Consider the following 22,375-nt stretch of genomic DNA (forward strand, 5'->3'; position numbering starts at 1 on the left):
AACGAATAAACTGTGGTGCACTGTACAGCATGCCATGTTATGTATTAAGTGTTTGTTGTATGTGAATAAGGAGTTGGAGAAGGAAAACATCAGTTTACTGTTTTACGGAAGTAATTTGTATTAATTGTAATTTCGTGTACTATGATTACACAGGCAAAATGAGAGAGAGAGAGAGAGAGAGAGAGAGAGAGAGAGAGAGAGAGAGAGAGAGAGAGAGAGAGAGAGAGAGAGAGAGAGAGAGAGAGAGAGAGAGAGAGAGAGAGAGAGAGAGAGAGAGTGAGAGTGAGAGAGAGTAATCAAGCTTGACTTCCACTGTGAATCCTCAAGTGTGCCCGCATGTGACCTGGTCTTGTAAATTGTTTCCAACATTCAACACATTCATAAGGCTTGACTGATGTGTGAATCCTCATGTCTGTCTGAAGGTCACCTGAGTGTGTAAATGTTTTCTCACACACAATTCACTCATGAGGTTTGATTCCATTGTGAATCCTCATGTGTGTCAGCAGTGTACCTGACTGTGTAAATTTCTTCCCACATTCAACACATTCATAAGGCTTAATTCCTCTGTGAATCCTCATGTGTGCCTGCAGACTATGAGAATGTGTGAACTTTCTCCCACATTCAACACATTCATAAGGCTTGATTCCACTGTGAATCCTCATGTGTCTCTCCAGATCACCTGAGTGTGTAAATGTTTTCTCACATACAATGCACACATGAGGTTTGACTCCACTGTGAGTCTTCATGTGTCTCTGCAGATTTCTTGAATGTGTAAATTTTTTCCCACAATCAACACATTCATAAAGCTTCACTCCACTGTGAATCATCATGTGTGACTGCAGAGAAACTGATTGTGTAAATCTTTTCCCACATTCAACACATTCATAAGGCTTGATTCCACTGTGACTCCTCATGTGTCTCTGCAGATTACTTGAATGTGTAAATCTTTTCCCACAATCAACACATTCATAAGGCTTCACTCCACTGTGAATCCTCATGTGTGACTGCAGAGAAACTGATTGTGTAAATCTTTTCCCACATTCAACACATTCATAAGGCTTGATTCCTGTGTGAATCCTCATGTGTGCCTGCAGAGTACCTGTGTGTGTGAATGTTTTCTCACACACAATGCACTGATGAGGTTTGATTCCACTGTGAATCCTCATGTGTGCCGTCAGACCACCTGATTGTGTAAATCTTTTCCCACATTCAACACATTCATAAGGCTTCATTCCACTGTGAATCCTCATGTGTCTCTGCAGATTACTTGAACGTGTAAATATTTTCCTACAATCAACACATTCATAAGGCTTCACTCCACTGTGAATTCTCATGTGTGACTGCAGAGAAACTGATTGTGTAAATCTTTTCCCAAATTCAACACAATCATAAGGCTTGATTCCACTCTGAATAATCGAGTGTGTCGGCAGCTTACTTGAATGTGTAAATTTGTTATCACATTCATAAGGCTTGATTCCACTGTGAATACTCATGTGTGTCTGAAGATTACTTGAACGTGTAAATTTTTTCCCACATTCAACACATTCATAAGGATTGATTCCACTGTGAATCTTCATGTGTTTCTGAAGTTTACTTGGTAGTGTAAACTTTTTCCCACATTCAATGCACTGATGAGCTTTGATTCCACTGTGAATCTTCATGTGTTCCTAAAGATAAACCGTTTGTGTAAATGTTTTGTCACACACAATACACTTTGATTCCACCATGGCCTGATTGTGTAATTTCTTTCCCACATTCATACGGCTTGATTCCAATGTAAATCGTCATGTGTGCCTGCATATAATTTTCTTCCCACATTCAACACATTCTTCAGGCTTGATTCCACTGTGAATCTTCACATGTGCTTGAAGATTAGCTGATTGTGTAAATGTTTTCTGACATTCAGCACACTGATAAGTCACCTGATTTAGGAAATGTTTCCCAGTTCTTAGTGCATGTATGAGACTGCTTTGTTGGATCACTAGTTTTTATAAGGTTTCACTACGGATTCTCCAAACTATCTATTTCCAGGGTTCCAGTAACAGGTTCTTTCATGAGATCACCAGTTTCCAGGGTTCCAATGATGGGTTCTTTCATGAGATCACCAGTTTCCAGGGTTCCAATGATGGGTTCTTTCTTGAGATCACCTAGTTTAGTGGTATCAATATTTATGTTTCTTGAGATATCTTTTTTCCAGCAAATGCCTTTAACAGATTTCATTTGTTTCAGTACCAGGGAAAGGATTTTGTGGATTGCTTTCAACTTCCATCATTGAGCTGTGGGTATTATGGTGTACACTGAAAACATAAAACATGTTGTCACACTCTTATAACAGCTAGGGTAAGGACCATTCAAACTCTCAATGACGAGATGTATAATTATTATTGGTTGACATTTTTCTCTTGCATTTGAAAAATACTATAAATTCATCAGTTTAACCATTAATAATTAACCTTTGAAACTACGGATTATTTATTACCATTTCTTGTCATGTGTGATATTTTGGCAATGTGACAAACTCTTCTCTTTGTATCTATACAGTAACATGAATGTACCCTGTATTGGCAGAATGGTTTCAATTCTCCTAGAAATTGATATATCACTACCTGACACCTGAATTTGTATTGCTCGTTAATGCTTTCTCCCTCTGTACTGGGAAAGCATTTTAACAGGAATACCTATATGCACAATTGTAATAATACTGGAACTATAACTGGCTATCAACCTATGTCAGTTTGCTTTTTATTAAAGCAAACATTACACCCTGTCCATTAGTACAGCTACCATGTATGAAGTGCATAGCTGCCTTGTATGAATTGTATGAACTTATATGCCATTGTATGAACACGTTCTTCATCAAAACAGGTAACTTTATACGGTGTTTGCTTTATATACTACTGTATGAGCATGTTCTTTATTTACCTGTCCATCACTATAATTACCTTTTAGGAACTGTATGAATTTGTCAGCTACTGTATGAACATGTAATTATATAAAACATATTGTTTGATATACTGCTGTACAAACCCTGGTGTACTGAAATAAAAAGTGTATAAAAAAAATAATAATTTAAAAACTTCAGAAGCTAAGTGTTGAAGCGGGTTGCGAATAGATCCACTGTGAGGCTTGACATAGGAAAGCAGTGAGTCTGGAAGATCTGCGGATGTAGCCTCCACTCTGTCGGGTGTTAACGTATGTGTACGTATGGGTGGCTGGAGCACTGGAGAGGAAAGGAAGTAGCTTTGCGTGAGAGGCATGCGCTTGCGCAAGGGTGTCAGTGAGGGCAGTGAAGGACCATGTGCCGGCCGGCGTGGTTGTGTTTAGATTCACTCATGCGAGAGGAATAAAAGCATATGTCCTGGCAACTTTGCCTCGGTGTTTTCTTACCACGAGTCTTACTTAACATGGTAGCAGAGCGTGGTTAATAGTTCCCAGGCCAGTGACAGGGCAACTACAGTGAAATAGCGAAGCGAAGTGTCTACCGAAAGAAAATGGCGTCTGGAAATTACAGAATTCCCCCAGCGTTTCTCGACGACAAGCCTTCCAGTCGATGGGTGGAAGAAGTGAAGGTGTGGCAAGCAGTCACAGATTTGGCAGAAGATAAACAGGGTGCGGCAATAGCTCTTTCACTGCCAGAAACAGATAACATTCGGGACAAAGTGTTTAATGAACTGGGAGCGGCGAAACTTGGTGACAAGGATGGAAATTACTTTTGCGTTTATGGATGGAATCTACAAGAAGGATGAAATCACGGCAGCGTATGAGGTATATGGTGACTTTGATAAATTTAAAAGAACACAAAATATGAGTATGGAAACGTATGTTTCAGAATTTGAAAAACTTTATAACAAAACTAAGAAGTTTAATATGATACTTCCAGAATCACTGCTAGCTTTCCGTCTGCTTGACGGGTCAGGGTTAGAACACAAAGATCGACAGTGGGTTCTCACAGGTGTTGATTACAATGAAGCATCAACTCTCTTCAAACAGATGTCATTATCTTTAAGAAAATTCTTTGGGAAGCAGTCAATGCCAAACACAAATTTTTCTTGTCCCACCATTAAAGTTGAACCAGTGTATTTGACAGATGAAACACAGGCCACAGCATATTATACACAGGGACGTGCATATGGACCGCGTCGTAACAGGAATGGTCGGCGTGGGAGGAGAGCTTATTATCCTCCACAGTTGGGTTTGTCTTCCCAAAATACTAGACAAAGGGGTAGAGGACATAGAATTCTTAATCCAATGGGAGACGATGGTCCTCAAAGGTGTGTGATATGTGAATCAATTTACCATTTTGCAAGAGATTGTCCAGATTCCTATGAAAACATGAAGGCTAATGAAGAGGCTGTACTTTATACAGGGAACAAACAAACTGAAATGCAAGTATTGATGTGTGAAGCCATGAATGCTGCAGTTTTGGATAGTGGCTGTACATCAACAGTTGCAGGTGAGATTTGGTTGGATGACTTTGTAAATAGTTTAGACAAGGATCAACTCAAGAAAGTGACTGTTTGTGAAAGTGATAACATTTTCAAATTCGGCGGGGGAGAGAAATTGAAATCAATCAAGAAAGTTACCTTCCCATGTAAAATCGCAGGACAGAACTGTTCGATAACAACTGATGTTGTGAGCAGTGACATTCCCCTGTTACTTGGAAAACCATCCATGAAAGAGGCCCGTGTTGTACTGGACCTTGAGAATGATAGGGCAAATATTTTAGGACAAGAAATAGAATTGCAGTGTACCTCTTCAGGACATTATTGTGTTTCGCTAACTGACAATACCACATCAGTAGCAGTGTTGGAGGTCTTCTTCAATGTATCAGAAAAGTCAGAACAAGAAAAGAAGAAGATTGTAACCAAGCTCCACAAACAGTTCGGACATCCATCAAGCCACAGATTAACACTTCTTTTACAAGATGCAGGCTGTTATGAAGAAAGCATGAATAATCTGCGTGGAGGATGTAACTGCTACCTGTGATGTCTGCAAGAAATTTAAGAAAACTCTTCCTAAACCTGTTGTTTCCTTGCCATTGGCTTGACTAGATTCAGTGAAGTAGTTGCACTTGACCTGAAGGAGTGGAAAGCTGGGATATACTTTCTACATATGGTGGATCTTGCTACTTTCGATTTAGTTTGGCAACAGTTATCTACAACAAATTGCCAGAGACAATTGTGAATAAAATCCTTGGTCTGTGGATCGGCAGTGGTTTTGGTGTTCCAGGAAAATTTTTGGCCGGACAATGGTGGTGAGTTTGCTAATGATATTGTGAGAGACATGGCGGAAAATCTAAACATTCAAGTTTGTACAACAGCAGCTCAGAGCCCTTGGCAAAATGGAACTTTATGAAAGGAATCATGCCATCCTTGATGACTGTGTACAGAAGATGTTAGCTGACAATCCAAGACTTGATCTTGAAGACTGCAATTGTATGGGCCACCAATGCAAAGAACTCCCTTCAAATGGTTCATGGATACAGCCCCTACCAGCTAAGTCTTTGGATGCAATCCCAATTTGCCATCAGTACTCATTGACCGCCCCCCCTGCATTAGAAGGGAAAACTGTGAGTGAGATATTTGCCAAACATCTGAATTGCATACACAGTAGTCGAAAAGCTTTTGTTGAGGCTGAATCATCAGAGAGAATAAGACGTGCTTTGAGACATCAAGTGAGGGCATCAGGTGTTCCCTTCCAACCAGGAGAAACTGTATATTATCAACGCAACGGAACATGGCAAGGACCTGGAAAGGTGATAGGACAAGACGGAAAAACAGTGTTTGTCAGACATGGCAGTGTGTACGTCAGAGTCCATCCATGCAGACTTAACAGAGTGGGTGAAGAGTTTCTTAACCCTGAAGTGGAAAATACAGGTACCATTGAGGAAGGAAATGGATGTACAGAAACCATAGTAGAAAAACAAAATACAGAACAACTCTTTGAAGATGACAGTCAAGAAAACACATCACAAACAATTGATCACTCTTAAGGACAGTGTCTCAGTCTGCCTTACTGAAACCACATACGGAAATAAGATACCTACCTGTGGGTGGTGACATGTGGGTTTCCGCTACCGTGATCAGTAGAGGGGGCAAGGTGCATGGAAGGAACAAAGCTTGGTTTAATATCAAGGACAGTGATAGTGAAGAAATCAAATCACTTAATTTTGAGACAGGAGTAACATCATGGGAATTAGTTCAAGCTTCACCACAGGATAACAGTGACTTAGTCGAAGAAAAGACTGGTGATAATCATGTTTTTCTTGCCTCTTCTAATAGCATTGATGATGTTAAACAAGCAGAATTAGACAACTGGAAAAACTTTAATGTCTATGAAGAGGTTACTGACCATGGACAGCCTCAAATGTCTACCAGATGGGTTACTGACCATGGACAGCCTCAAATGTCTACCAGATGGGTTACTGACCATGGACAGCCTCAAATGTCTGCCAGATGGGTTACTGACCATGGACAGCCTCAAATGTCTACCAGATGGGTTACTGACCATGGACAGCCTCAAATGTCTACCAGATGGGTTACTGACCATGGACAGCCTCAAATGTCTGCCAGATGGGTTACTGACCATGGACAGCCTCAAATGTCTGCCAGATGGGTTACTGACCATGGACAGCCTCAAATGTCTGCCAGATGGGTTACTGACCATGGACAGCCTCAAATGTCTGCCAGATGGGTTACTGACCATGGACAGCCTCAAATGTCTGCCAGATGGGTTACTGACCATGGACAGCCTCAAATGTCTGCCAGATGGGTTACTGACCATGGACAGCCTCAAATGTCTGCCAGATGGGTTACTGACCATGGACAGCCTCAAATGTCTACCAGATGGGTTACTGACCATGGACAGCCTCAAATGTCTGCCAGATGGGTTACTGACCATGGACAGCCTCAAATGTCTGCCAGATGGGTTACTGACCATGGACAGCCTCAAATGTCTGCCAGATGGGTTACTGACCATGGACAGCCTCAAATGTCTACCAGATGGGTGTTGACTGAAAAACAACAGGATGGAAAGCTGATAAATAAAGCCAGGCTAGTTGTTCGTGGTTTCGAAGAAACGGCAGATATACAAAGTGATTCACCGACTGCAGGTAAAGATACTCTTAAAATTCTGTTGTCTCTGTCATCAGCTTTTGGATGGGAATTAAACACCATAGATATTAAGGCAGCATTCTTACAAGGACATAACATAGATCGTGATGTATACCTCAAGCCACCTGTTGAAGCTGATACTGAAGGAAAATTATGGAAACTAAGGAAATGTGTGTATGGTCTCAATGATGCATCAAGAAAATGGTATTTCAGTGTTAGGGAAGAGTTGTTGAAAGCATGGATGTTTGCAATCTACAATAGACCCAGCTCTATTTTACTGGTATCATGACAAGTTAGAAGGTCTTTTCCTGATGCATGTAGATGATTTACATTTGGTCCGGAGCACTCCCATTTGAAAGAATTGTCATTGATAAGATTAGATCTTCGTTCAAGATTGGAAAGGAGGGGAGAATGATGTTTAAATACATTGGAATGGAAATCAAACAGACGAAAGGAATTATCCTTGATCAGTGGTCCTATATCAGCGGAATACAGCCGATACCTTTATCAACAAGTCGTTCGGCACAAAAAGATGATGATCTCAACAAAGAAGAAGTAGGTCATCTGAGAAGTTTGATCGGACAGCTAAGTTGGGTAGGAAACCAGACTAGGCCTGATATCTGTTTTGATGTTCTTGAGCTAAGCACAGCAATGAAGCATCCTCGAGTCTTGGACATTCTCAGGGCTAATAAGACATTAAGAAAATTAAAATATGAAAACTTTCCTCTCTATTTTCCAAAGTTTGAAAGTTTAGATTTGAGAATCAAGTTATTCTGTGATGCCTCGTATGCCAATCTGAACGATGGAGTTTCAAGTGCTAGTGGATTTATCATTCTGCTGACAGATGAACGATGTCAAAGTTCTCCGCTTGCCTGGAAAGTCAACAAGATACACAGGGTAGTGAGAAGTACGCTGGCAACCTGAGACGTTATCCATGGTAGATGGGCTAGATACTGCCTGCTACCTTGGACATCTTCTCAGCCAAGTTCTGCTTAGGAGAAACACTAACGTAATCCCTATTGACTGTTTTACAGACAACAAATCACTGTTTGAAAACATACATTCAACAAAACTTGTAAACGAGAAACGTTTACGGGTTGACATCGCTAGCATCAAGCAAATGTTGCAGCAGAATGTGATATCCAATGTTCACTGGGTGGATACAAATCAACAATTGTCGGACTGTATGACGAAGAAGGGAGCAAGTGCCGCTCAGCTCCTTGAGTGCCTCCGATCTGGGAGCATGTCATATATGTGACTGAAAAAGAAGTAATCAGACATTTGTTAACATCTGAAGTTTTCCTGATGAATTGCATCTGATCACTGTGTCATTGCCAGGACTGTTGATATTGTTCTGTGTCACTATATAATTGCCAGGACTGTTGATATTGTTCTGTGTCACTATATAATTGCCAGGACTGTTGATATTGTTCTGTGTCACTATATAATTGCCAGGACTGTTAATGTTTTTCTTTAGGACAACAACAACAAACAAAAATAACAATAATTTGATTGAACTTTTATAAATGTGCATGTATATATGTATTCCAGTTTCATAACAAATCTGGAATATTGGGAGTGTGTTAACGTATGTGTACGTATGGGTGGCTGGAGCACTGGAGAGGAAAGGAAGTAGCTTTGCGTGAGAGGCATGCGCATGCGAAAGGGTGTCAGCGAGGGCAGTGAAGAACCATGTGCCGGCCGGCGTGGTTGTGTTTAGATTCACTCATGCGAGAGGAATAAAAGTATATGTCCTGGCAACTTCGCCTCGGTGTTTTCTTACCACGAGTCTTACTTAACATCGGGGATGGTTGAGCTGACTGTGGTTGATATAGCACACTACTGCAGGGGTGTCCAAACGAATGAGAAGGATGGTTGACTGAAGAAGTCATTGCCAATGACTGCCCTGAACTCAAAGACATTGATGAGGCATGTTTGGTCTGTGGGAGACCACAGCCCTGCTACTTGATGATCAAGTATGTGAGCTCCCCACCCGTGTAGAGAGGTGTCTACGTACAGGTGGTGTACTGGAGCAAACAGCCTTAAAGAGACAAACATTCAACCACCATTGGAGATTGGGATGGAGCACCGGAGGAAGAGAGATCAATGTGTAAGGGTTGCCGATCCTGATGTGCAGACAGAAAATATTGGAGAGGCCATAGTTGAAGCTGTCCCCTGAGAGTCAAAACTTGAGCTGCCGTCAACAGACCCCAAAGTTCTTGCCACTGAGGAAGAGTCCTGTGTTGCGAGAGCGTTAGGGGTACCATAGAGACTCCAGCGCAGACATTCCGCTGATCGAGCCACCACTGAAGGACTGGACGATGCGGTTCTGGAGGGCAAATCAATTCCTTGGGGTTGTCGGGGTCGAGATACGGGCATAGAAATTTCTGTATCGGACAAGCTGGAGAGGGCCCCCGTATGTTAGGGCTTGAGTCAGAAAGCCTAGCAAATATTGCCACTGAAGAAGGGATCTCTCCTGAGATAAGGGAAGCGTTCAATTAGCCGAGCTACCATTACAGTAGTTGGTACAGGGCATGGAAATTGCCAGCCAATCTACAGGAATGTTCACATTATACAGAGTGATGAAGGTCGTACAATCAGTGATTGCAGGAACATTCACCAAATGAATTGTTGGTCAGCCAGATGGAGTGAGAAAGTTAGTAGATTCGACGCATTGGGATCGTCAGTCTACCGGGACATTCATAAAGTTGTTGGAATTGCGGAGGTAAAAAGACGGGTGACCCCAGGAACGTTTGTAAGGGAGACGAAGGTGGTAAAATCTATGCCTGCTGACTGTCCAAACATAGCTGCAGTGACCACTGAATGGAGGGCTTAAGCTAATGCAGGAAACCGAGTAACCCTAGCCAAAGTCAAAGCATTCTCAGTTGATTCTGTCTGACACCCTCATTAAGCTGTTTCGCTTGGCTGACTGACGAATTTCGACATAATCACTCTTACAATCACTGACAATTCAATGCTGGGATAGTTATCCGCTTCGTCAGGACCACTGTCAGGGCACTTCATAGTCACTCTAATCATCAAAAGTCTCCAGTAAACAAACAGTAGTCCGCCATTGCAAATGTTACCCAAAATGCAATAGTGACAAAATCCGGACAACACAGTCTTCGGTTAACCAGACAAGTCCCAACCCATAAAATCCGGGCTAAGGGACACTAGCTACTGGACAAGACATCACTGCTGGTGCCACTCGCAGAAACGTAACACATCTGTCCAGAAACTCACTGATGATGTAAAAGGAAGGTGATATAAATGACAAAACAGGTCACAATTACACCCACCGATACACCATAACGCTACAAGTAGTCTGTATGTTGATACATAAGAGAGCGGCACATTGCAGTAAAGCAGCAGTCTGGATAAGAGCGGCGCACTAGTAGACAACATGTTATTTAATGAAAGCGGCGCACTGGGACAAAGTGCCACACTGGTGTGGAGAGACGCTCCAATCAAAACCTGAGGAGCGCTCTGAAGCGCTGAACTGAATGAAAGGGCCACATTAGAGTGAACGCTCTGTCCATACATAGACACCGCAGAAGCAGAAGGCGTAACCCCAAAGCCAAGCTGAGCACCAGTAGAAACTGTAGAATGAGGTATCAACGCCAAAGTTGGAAGAATTGTTGAAGGTAAAGTTGCAGTAGAAAAAGTCACTGAAGGTAACGTTGTTTGCGAACTAGCAAATAAAATCACATTGACAGTAGGGTACACATCGTCGTAATCGGTGTGTCATGGAATAATTATTCATACAAAATTCATTATTCATTATTTATTATTACCACTGCAGGCAATATATTAGGATTCAGATATTAGGCAAATATAAATAAAGAACATTAGTTTCATCGTGATCAGTAATAGCTTAGAGAAAGACTCCAGTCAAAAGTAGTAAAACCCATTTCACAGACATACTGACAAAACATAAGTTACGACTATACAATTTCACAGATGTTCAAGATAAATCCTAGCCTAAGGTATCAAGGGCTCAGCTGTTAGACAAACCTTTCAGTAAGACAAATGTTATGTCTGGACGGTTTAATAAACTGTTTTGATAAAGTAAACATGTCATCATCTATATCACAATAACATTGAGCAAACACCAATTTAGGGTCATTGAGACATGGCCCAGAGTAAACTCATCTATTGTAATCCAAATATAGAACAAACTTTATGGATAACAACTTCTTTTTATTTCGTGAGTGCGACGTTTCGATACAGATTCTTGTACCGTTGTCAAGAATTACGTTTCGATACAGACACATGTACAGTTGTCAAGCATTATGCTTGAGAACGGTACATGAATCTGTATCGAAACGTCGCACTCAAGAATAAAAAGAAGTTGTTATCCATAAAGTTTGTTCTATATTTGGATTACAATAGATGTTATTGTGATATAGATGATGACATGTTTACTTGGCCTACCTTTAGAATACAGCACCACAAACTTTAAAAATACGTCATAATACCCTTTTACGTAAAGTAATGTGATTTTGTTCGAAAGCACGTTCTCGAAACAATGCCTTATGACGCCTGCATGGCAACACGGTTGTCTGGCTCAGCGAGTGCGTATAAGCTCCGCTCACTGGTGTTTCATCTCTACGAGCTATGTCATTGCATAAGCCCAACGATGTTGAGAGTTTCCAGTAGTTGTATACCGGCGGATGCGTAATATTTTGCAAGCACCAGTTTGAAATATTTTTCTTTTTTCACTAATACGCTCATATTTATTTGTATTACGGGCTGCTGAGGTGTTATGTTTTGTGTATTTTGTATTTTTAATTTTTAAATTTACATATATATATTTTGTCATTCAGTAATTTGCACCATTACATAGAAAAGTGTTTTATTAGTATTTTATTTGTCGAAGCGGTAATAATGCATTACACTAGACACGTCAGTCGTGTTTGCGCCGGTTCGGTCAATGCATTCTATTTATTAGGATTAATTCAAGGGATTGGGGTTAGGGTTAGGGCTAGGGCTAGGGCTAGGGCTAGGGCTAGGGCTAGGACTAGGACTAGGACTAGGACTAGGGTTAGGGTTTAGGGTTTAGGGGTTAGGGTTGGGGACCTAATGCAATATATAGTAGGTACATGTCCGGTGGTTCGGTCAATGCATTCTATTTATTAGGATTATTTCAAGGGGTTAGGGTTAGGGTTTAGGGTTAGGGTTAGGGTTAGGGACCTAATCCAATATAGCAGGTACATGACCGGTGTAATACGTGAGTACCATTTGTTGTTTTTCCTTTTTGCATTTTAATACTTTTTTTTCACACAAAAACGGGAAACCCAAAACGTCGAAAGTACATTATGAAATGGGTTAATGTAGAAATTTTGGGCTAATGGAAATTGGTCTGGAATTTGCACTCAAGCCTCTTTCACATTAACAGAAATTTTGTAAAGTAATGATTCGGGGCTAACTCACCCGAAAGTGCCGTCACTACACATGCTCATGTCTCCCTCGTTCCTTATTAGTGCGATCCACATTATCCTTACAGTGTTCCCTACATCACTTTTCTGTCACAAAATCACCGATTTATATAAAAGCGCCATTCATGCATGCACCGTGAAATCTACGCCTGACGCCTGACGCCAACAACCCTTTTCAGTTTGAGGCATATCGGCTCATTCCACGCCACACGCATTTGTAGATTACGGAATGGGACGAAGTGTGCCAAATGGCATCGGATCCATTCGCAATTTTCCAGAGAATAAAATCACGACACCAAGTCTACCCGTAGCATTCGTAATTGTCCGTGACCTATTCGACTCTTTCCGTTCATTTCCGTGACGTCACAGGAATGACTCGATAAATTTGCACATTGTGCAACAGTGTGGACGTAGCTCAGTCGGTTAGCTGTCGAGCTAACAATCCGAAGGTCGCGGGTTCGCGTCCGACGGGTTCTCACAAACTGGTTGCTTGTCTTAATGACACGTGACCTACGGCAGAGATCGTCCTCACGAGAAGTTGTGGTGCTGTATTCTAAAGGTGCTCCGTTTACTTTATCAAAACAGTTTATTAAACCGTCTAGACATAACATTTGTCTTACTGAAAGGTTTGTCTAACAGCTGGGCCCTTGATACCTTAGGCTAGGATTTATCTTGAACATCTGTGAAATTGTATAGAATTATGCTTGACAAGGGTACAAAAATCTGTACCGAAACGTCGCACTCACGAATAAAAAGAAGTTGTTATCCATAAAGTTTGTTCTATATTGTACTTCCCAACTCCTAAAATGCCACTCAAAGAAGTTATTGTAATCCAAGCACCTATAATTGACACTTGAACTTAGGCTCGTTAAGATCTAGCCCAGGGTCAGCATCCAAGCATGCAGTAAATGTGCAAACAAGATTAGTGCCAGTTGAAATAGTATTGACAGGATTAAGAGTACACCCCTCTGCCTGGTCATTCCAGTAGGACGTCCACTCTGTATATTCTGTATTTCATTGGGTTTTTTAGGGCACACCCAGTTTGTATCATTCAGCAAATCATAATCCTTTTAATGTTTTAATTCTAGATAAATAGTTTGAAAATCAAATGTTTAGTCAGTAGGGTTAAGACTCTCCCAACACAGGTTAGCTCTAGCCCTCAGCCCAGAGGGTTGTACCGACTCTCTGTGGCCACCCCATGTTATTCTGTTCATGTAAATAAAATTGTAATTAGCTTCTTGTGACTTCGGACTCTTTGTTGAGTTAATTCCCCCAAGCAGACCAGCATGCCAGTTAGATACGGGGCTTCACCAGAACGCTCACTTGGACAACAGACCCTCGCTTGGACCCATCACAACGGGTGATGTGAAATAGTAACTAACACTGACGGTCTAGACTGAGATTGAGAGATATGGAGTACCACCACCCGAGTTGGAGAATCCGACTGAATTTAAAATGATCCAATTGGGGGCATAGGTTTGCAAACCATAGAGGTAATCAGATGATTCGGCGAATGCTGACAGCTTTCGGCAACACGATCTGGAACAGCGATCTGGTATGGTTTGGCGACCAGGATCGGTTCTGAGATCTAGGTTGGTGTGACAATCTGGATCGGATAGGTGATCTGGTTCAATGAGAGAAGATCTGGAATGGTACTGTGATTCGGTTCGGCCACGTGATCGGGACAGGTGCACTGGTCCAAAGCGCTGAACCGTACAAGAGCAGCAAGCTGGTGTGAATGACTGACTGACTGACTGAGTTTGGTTTTACGCCGCTTTTAGCAATATTCCAGCAATATCACGCCGGGGGACACCAGAAATGGGCTTCACTCATTGTACCCGTGTGGGGATTCGAATCCGGGTCTTCGGCGTGACGAGCGAACGCTTTAACCACTAGACTACCCCACCGCCCCATGAATGACTCAACCAGTCAGGAGCATCGAACAGGTTTAAATCGCCAAACCAAACAGAAGTCATGCACTGGTCCCTATTGCCATACCATATGGTAATGGTGTACGGGACTGAAATGTTGTTCCAATCGAAAACAGTGCACTGGGATGAAGCGTTGTTCCAAACGAAAACGGAGCACTGGTCTGAAGTGTTGATCCAATCAAAAGCGGCACACAGGGCTAAAGCGTTGGACCAAACAAGAGCAGTGAACTGAAGCGAAACAGTGCACTGGCCTCTTCTTCCCTTTGTGACAGCGACACACTGGTACAAAGTGCCAGGCCGAACCGAAACGGCGCTCCGGCCTGTATTGACGACCCAAACAGAAGTGTAGGGCCGCTCTGGAGAGTCGAATAGTGTAAGAGTGACGCACTGGAGTGAAAACTCAACCCATACAGTATCAGTGCACTAGGTGGAAAACACCGAACAAACAGGGATTGTTGAACTTGATATAATCACTGGAGTTGGAGGGATCGTCGTAGACAAGCTCGCACTACAATAAGTCACTGTAGTTAAGTTAATTGCCGATCAAGAAAATAGAGACACATTGCCAGTAGGCGCTGACAATGCCTTATCAGGTGTTTGAAAAAAAGTCACTAGATCTGTCAATCGGGAGTGACGGCGAGTAATTCTGTCCCGATACTGGACATGAAATCTAGGGTTGGAATAACCAACATTATTCTTGCTGAGGTAGAAATCTGGCGCTGCATGGAGAAATCTTCGTGTGGTGATGGTGATGAACAGCAAGCTGTTTGGTACAGACAATCTTGCATCGAATGTTGAGATGATGATGGACCCTCCGAAAGCTTCCGACGATCCCTGTCTGCCACTCGTCTTGTGCCCATTTCACAATATCAGAGAACACTTCATCGTCCAAATTGGCTCAATAAGAGCAATGGTGAGGCACGTCACACCATCCGATACAATCAACACACAGCGTGTGAGGAACACTGCAGAAAAAAATACTTCCATAAATGTCACAGTGTTATCTCTTCCGGGAAGATCGATTACTTCCCGATGATGAAAAGTAGAGACGAGTGGCAGACAGAGCATAACACATGTCCACACTAGTGGGCGAAAAGAAGGAGAATGACAGTAGTGGGATGTCACGTGACCATCTGAGTGCTTTGAGATGACTGACAGGTCCAGCTATAGGAATTATGGAGCTGTCGAGTGGGAGAGAGGTTAGCGGATTTGATTCAACTTAGCACTATTCCACGCCTTGGTCAAAGTAGAGCGAATATCTTGAATATATTGTAGCCTCATCGATTACTTTAATACACATTAATACAAAGACTATTTTATGTATAATGTGTATCAAAATAAAAACACCTGTTATATTTTTCATATGCTTCAGCGAATGAAGGTGATGGCAATGTGTATTATTTATCACATAGATAATAGAAACTACTGTCATTTGTTATTTACTGGAAGAGCTTGTTTTGGTGAAACTACCCAAACCCTTTCAGATGGTTACATCCCATTCTGTCTCCAGTCTCAACTTGCCTACATCCCAGTTTGCCTACAAAAATGACTGTAGCCAGAATGGGATATGATATTTGACCTATAAAATAATGACACAACCCATTTACCAGTCACTGAAGGAGAAAGGGTACTTAATGCAATTTCACTTAAATTAAACGACATCATGATATTGGACAGAGCTCCAGATAAGATATAGCTAATGTGGGTACTGTACCCACTATATTTGTTTGGAGTGGGTATTATGAATGTTGAGTGGGTATTTCATTTTCCGTTACTCACTGCTTTCAAATATGTGGGTATTTCAGTAATTTTACACACCTAAGTATTATGTCATTGAGTAAGTTTACTAAGCAGGTATGTTCTGCCTTATGTCATACCTAATACAAACCAACTTAACTATAATGGAAATGATTTCATAAAAAATCAGTCATCCTATACTGACAGTACAACACTTGTCCTATACTAACAGTACAACATGATAGCAATCAATGTCCTTTTCATTACGCAAGCGATTTTTATAAGTATATTCCATACGCATTTGTTTTAAACTCTTTGTGTATCTAACAGTTTAAATGCCTAATTAGTACGCAACAATTATTTTTCAATGCGTAATTGGAAATTTTCTATGCATATTTTACCTGGATACGCAGCTTATCTGGGCCTCTGATATTGGAGATAATGAATGGCAAGTTAAAAGTTTGTGCTGTGGTTGGTCCTTATAATCCAATCAAGATACATAAAGACTTATACAATGAGTCTGCTCAGTTAAACTCCTGATCAATTAGAATGGGAACCAACAGCACCCATCACACAATGGTAAATGTTCATCATGTTGAATTCATCACTTCACAAGCAGGTGGACACCAAGTATTCTTTGCTGGGTACCGACATCACCTTAACGTTAGACCACAGACTACAACACATTCTACCATGACTTCAGTAAATATTGGATTGTGATTGGTTAATTGAAGTCATTAAGAGGTATATAATAACGTTATATACCTCTGATTTTCTAAGTAAAACAGTATGCATGCATCTTGAGGGCTGACATCATAAGTTGAAGAATTATCTTCCATGAACATTTTGTCAATTTCAATGAATGAAATGCATTCAGAAAGAAAAAAGATACCTTATAGCCTAATATAAAGATTACTTTAATACATTTTAATACAATGATTATTCTAATGTATAATGTATGTGATAATAGAAATTACTCTCCCAATGAATGCACAAATAAAAATGACGTTTTACAGTGTGATCCACATTCAGTAGTTTTCCGGTGAACATTAAAGGGACACTGATCCAGAGCGATGTATGTTTCTCGCAAACAGTCGAATTACGATACTTTGCTGAAAGCTGGTGGGTACCATCTCTCTCAAACCGTGACGGACACAGGGACTGGGCTACTGTCCTCTTTGGCAGAATGTCTTCAATCTAAACAGTGGGACATTAGGTAGGGTGGATGCCCAACAGATGCCATTAGTTGAAAATATTCCCGGCAGTTCTTGTCTGATTGTAATAATGTATCCCAGCATTGTAGGCTTTTCAGATTTTGTAATGCCTGGATGGTATGGTGACTTATCCAATTTAATCCTACTTTTTTACCTCAATATTTAATCATGACATGTAAAAATGTGTATTACCTATGATCCTAAAAAAACATGTTTGATTTATTTGAATAAGTAAACTAAACAACTCCACTTTGCCATTGCTAGAAAAGTTTGAAAATTTACTAAGGTGAATAGGTATATAGTTTTTTAATGTAAGTACACCGCAAATACTTATATATATCTGACAATGGTACAAGAATCTGTATCGAAGCGTCGCACTCACAAATAAAGAAGTTGTCATCCATAAAGTTTGTTCTATATTGTACTACCCAACTTCTAAAATGGCTCTCAAAGAAGTTAATGTTATGTAATATGCGCATGGAAGTGCAGCAAGAGGAATTATCAACTGAGTTACAAAAACAAATATCGATCAAAGGATTACAGATAACACGCTGACTGATTAATTACATCTTGCACTGCGTATTTGTCAAAAGGTAGTGTTTATGTATGTAGATTTACTAATCTATACTGAATACACCTTGTTGTAAAGTGCCTGTGTAAAAACAACATCCTTCCTTCAAAGGATTAACCACCAATACATTGATTGATTGATCATTATTGGCTAACTAAATTACCATACTTTCTTAAAGAATGGCGGACATCATGCAATTACTTGCCAGGTGTGCTATCTTGGGTGACCAATGAGACTATACACCAATGTGAAATACCTGAAACAGTCACGTGATCAGCTGAGAAACTACCACTAGTCATAACGTTACATCACTTTTTCACATACAGTAGAACATGGATATAGCGAACACGGATATAGCGAACAAATTTAAAAGTCCCATCAACAGTCCTTTATAATATCATTAAAATTATACGTGAATAACGAACTCGTGAGTAGCGAATTAACGGCTATAGCGAACTGATTTACTACCCCCAAGACCCAATTAACGACGTGATTAGCGAACTCACTCAGTGTCAGCTCAGCCACTTAGCGGTACAGTATACATCAATCTTGTTGGCGGTGAATCAACATTGTTGTAGTTGTATTATTTCAATTTTATTATAAAAATAAACTTCATATTTATCAACATGATATAGGTAATGTCTGTGAATGTCTACACCTCTACAATCCAAGATGGCGGTAAATGTGAATAACGAACAACGGATATAGAGAACTAAATTTCTTGGTGCCTTGGAGTTCGTTATATCCGTGTTCTACTGTATTAGGCTGTTAAAAGGCACATGACATGGAACAGGATTCTTTGTCACCTGCAGATGAATGGCATATCGTTTGTTTATGTGGATATTGATGGATACATTCCTTGAACAAGGTAATAGCCTGACATTGTTGCTATAATTTAAGTCTGTTTTACTTTTAATATTTGCATTTTGTTTTTATTCATTTGTTGTAGCATTCAACAGAATCATTTCCTCGCCATGAAGTGTTATGAGACAATATACACTAGGTCGCACTTAGGGCGTGTGTGTGAAATATGATTGACGTAATCTATAAAATGTCTAGATATTACAGTCATGTTATAAATTCATAAAGTATAAGCAGATCATGTGCTTTTTATCAAGTTTCAAAATGCACACAAATATCATAATAAACTAATTAGAATTAATAATAATAATATAGGATATTCATATAGCGCACATATCCCAGATAGCATTCAGACATTGGCCCAACGTTGGCAATGGTTTTGCCAACATTGCCAATGTTGAGCCAACGTCCGAATGCTATCTGGGATCCAGGCAACTAGTACATGCTCAAGGCTCAAGGAGCTGGTATTTTTTCCCTCAATCATTGGATGTCACTCTAAACGCCACATCTTATTATCAATCTCAACTCCCTGGGGAGTATATAACTCTTGCAGCCACTAGGCGCACCGAGTTTCTGTGGCTTTCTCATCCTAACGAGGTACCCATTCACAGCTGGGTGGACTGGGACACATAGTCACAGTACTTTATGCATGTCACTGTATTATAAGACAAAATATAGAGATGCACATTGACTTCCGTGTTTTTTCAGTCCTCATATTTTTTACCACTGGCAGATGGTTAAACTTCAAAATGTTCTTATTTGTTATCACAATAAGGCCAGACTAATTTTATTTCTTGTTTTATGGATCCGCCTGTCGTATTTTTTCAAATAAAAATTAATTTTCCCCGCTCAAAAAATAATTTTTTTAGATGTTTATAGGCCAAAAATGTAAATATGCAAGAAAATGCTTTTAGATTGTTTTTTTGGGCCCCATATACACTTCGTAAATTGCCAAAAGTAAAATACTTTTAGTATATACCAGAAATATTACTTTGACTGGGGATTTTTATTTTTTATTTTTTTCCCTCCTGCCTTTAGGTTTTCTGAGGACAAAAATCTGTAAAACAAGAAATAAAATTGGTCTGGCCTAATGAAGATGGAAATATTATCAAGTACAAAAGATTTCATCGTTGTTGATCAATCTATATTTTTTTATGCTATCAATTGCGCATGCTGGTGGTGCAGCAGAGGTCACAAACAAGTCAAGAATTCTGGGATATCATCATGATATGATTTGTATGTACAGTTAATGTTTGACAATTATTTGTGATAGTATGTTATGGAAAGTACATGTGATAGTGAGAGGATGATGAGATTATGACAGACTGGAGGTGAGGTGAGGTGAAATTGGGTTTAACGTCGTGCTTGAGAATATTTCGCTCATATGACGACGTGCATGCCTGTGTATGTGCGGCTGCTTGTACTAGCCCAGACTTAAGCTGGTTTTATAGTGCTATTCCACTGAGATACCATGCCACAGTGAAGAATAAATATCCCACTCAGACACATTATACTGACTCCGAGCCGACCAGTCCTTGTTGTACCCATTAATGCCGAGCGCCAGGCAGGAACCAACAAGTACCATATTTTTAACGTCTTTTGGTAAGACGTGGTCGGGGATTGAACCTGCGACCTTCCGCTCTCCGCGCGGACGCTCTAACCACTACACCACGGAGGCGGTCATGACAGACTGGAGTGTGAAGCTTGTGTAGGTGTAAAGAAGGAATGACTGGATGCAGGCTGAGTGACGGGGGTTGACTGGATTAGATATGTGTATGAATGGAAGTATGAGTTTGATTGATTTGGGAAGTATAATTGGTTCAGACGGCTTTGATTGGAAAAATGTAGTTGAAAATCAGTGAAGAGAGTGATTCAGTGACAGCTGGTGCATGAGAGGGCGGGTTGAAGTGCAGAGTATGTCAGAGCGTGCACGTGTAAGTGTGAGCGTGCATGAGGAAGATGGTGAGTGGATGGGTGTGGTGTGATGAGGCGTGGGGTGGTAAGTTTATCAGTCAGGATGTGTGTGGGTGTGGGATTGTACTCTGGGGGAGGGGTTGGGGGTTGTGGATAATGAAGATGTGAGGGCATGGAAGAGTGGTTAAGTTGGTTGTCAGAGTCTGTCTGTGATTGGATGTTGTGTGAAGTATGTAATAAGATGTTTGTATAGGTTGAATTTTATGAATGTGCTTTTTGAATGTTTGTAAATGTTTGTAATTTTATGCTCAGGTGTCTTTTCGTCCAGTAATGGCCCGGTGTGTTAAGAATGAATGTATACTATCTACCTGCACACATGACACCTTAATAAACTATATATCATACATATCATCCGGGTAGGACTTCACAGGAGAAAAACAATAACAAAAACAACAACCAGTCCATGGAAATTGTTCTGGAACAGTGCCCCTTTAACCGAACCGTTGTAAAAACATTGACTGCCTAATAATATTGCCTAAATATTGTCCAGAACAAGTCGACCTTAACAACGGACCAGTTTGTTTTTACATCCATCCAAAGGTCGGGACCTATCCTGTGTGTCAACCCTAAAGATGATCCAAAAATAACAACTTGACCGAAGCTGCGATCAATAGAATATGGCGAAAGAGGCCCAGTGTAATGCATTCTCACCGAAGTGCAATTCTGGTCACATTTCGCCTATGTAATAATGGTACATGAAATTATTTCCGTAAAACAGTAAACTGATGTTATTCTAGTGGTGTATAACCGCAAGTGTTTGTGACTGCCATCAAGGGCTCTCTCTCTCTCTCTCTCTCTCTCTCTGGCATGGGTCACTCTCTCTCATCTATATGGATATCTATATACCTCATTGTGTGATGGCAGATTATAGTGTATATAACCCCTGTTTCTGTAAGCCGATGGGCAAGGCATTGCCTTGGCCTGTTGGCTTGGTCAGAGAAGCGCATCCGATTTCGCACAACAACAACAATGATTGGGGAAATGGCGAACAGCAACAGATACCGACGATCAAGAACAAACGTGACATATCCCCAAAAAGGATGCTATTCAAAGCCCACCTTCGTATTGTTATCAGTTGCATTTACTTACGTTTTGAGTGTCACCACTATGTACGACCTCTCGGCTTCGGGTTGAAGCTATAAATAGTTTTACGACAACTTTTTCCGTTGCGAGCGCGGTTGTAGCTACTTGTAAACAAAACCGGTTTCCCGCCTCTCCCCCCAACGACCTGGTCCCCTAGCGGCTCCCACATAGTAGCGAAGGCAGTGTAGCGCCAGCGCAGAATACCCAGGGAACTAGGCTGACACCTCAACAGAGGCCGGGGGCCAGTCTGTTTTTATTGTGATCCAGCACGTTGCCATAACACAGGGTTCACAGAGCACTCATCACCAAATCAATGCTATGATGTTAACTACGCACAATGAAGATTTATAACGTTGACATATATATTTTATATATTATTATTGTTATGGATTTAAGCTGTATTTATCACGTGTCTATATCTCAGTGCAATTCTTAGGACACCTTTTTGAAAAGG

At 40.8% G+C, this 22,375-nt stretch overlaps 1 protein-coding gene across 1 annotated transcript; it reads right to left on the reverse strand.

Annotated features, from left to right (window-relative positions):
* Positions 1–226: 226 nt before the first annotated feature.
* On the reverse strand, positions 227–22,033 carry LOC124263003 (zinc finger protein 543-like). Its single transcript, XM_046697617.1, has 3 exons — positions 21,928–22,033; positions 1,436–2,297; positions 227–1,099 (listed from the first exon to the last, which is right to left on the reverse strand). Exons 2-3 carry the CDS (start codon positions 1,659–1,661, stop codon positions 459–461), a joined length of 867 nt encoding a protein of 288 aa, XP_046553573.1. The 5' UTR covers positions 1,662–2,297; positions 21,928–22,033; the 3' UTR covers positions 227–458.
* Between the last annotated feature and the right edge of the window lie 342 nt (positions 22,034–22,375).

Source organism: Haliotis rubra, unplaced genomic scaffold, assembly GCF_003918875.1.
Source record: "Haliotis rubra isolate DU_JTF1 unplaced genomic scaffold, ASM391887v1 Scf863, whole genome shotgun sequence".
Classification (NCBI taxonomy): Eukaryota; Metazoa; Mollusca; class Gastropoda; order Lepetellida; family Haliotidae; genus Haliotis; species Haliotis rubra.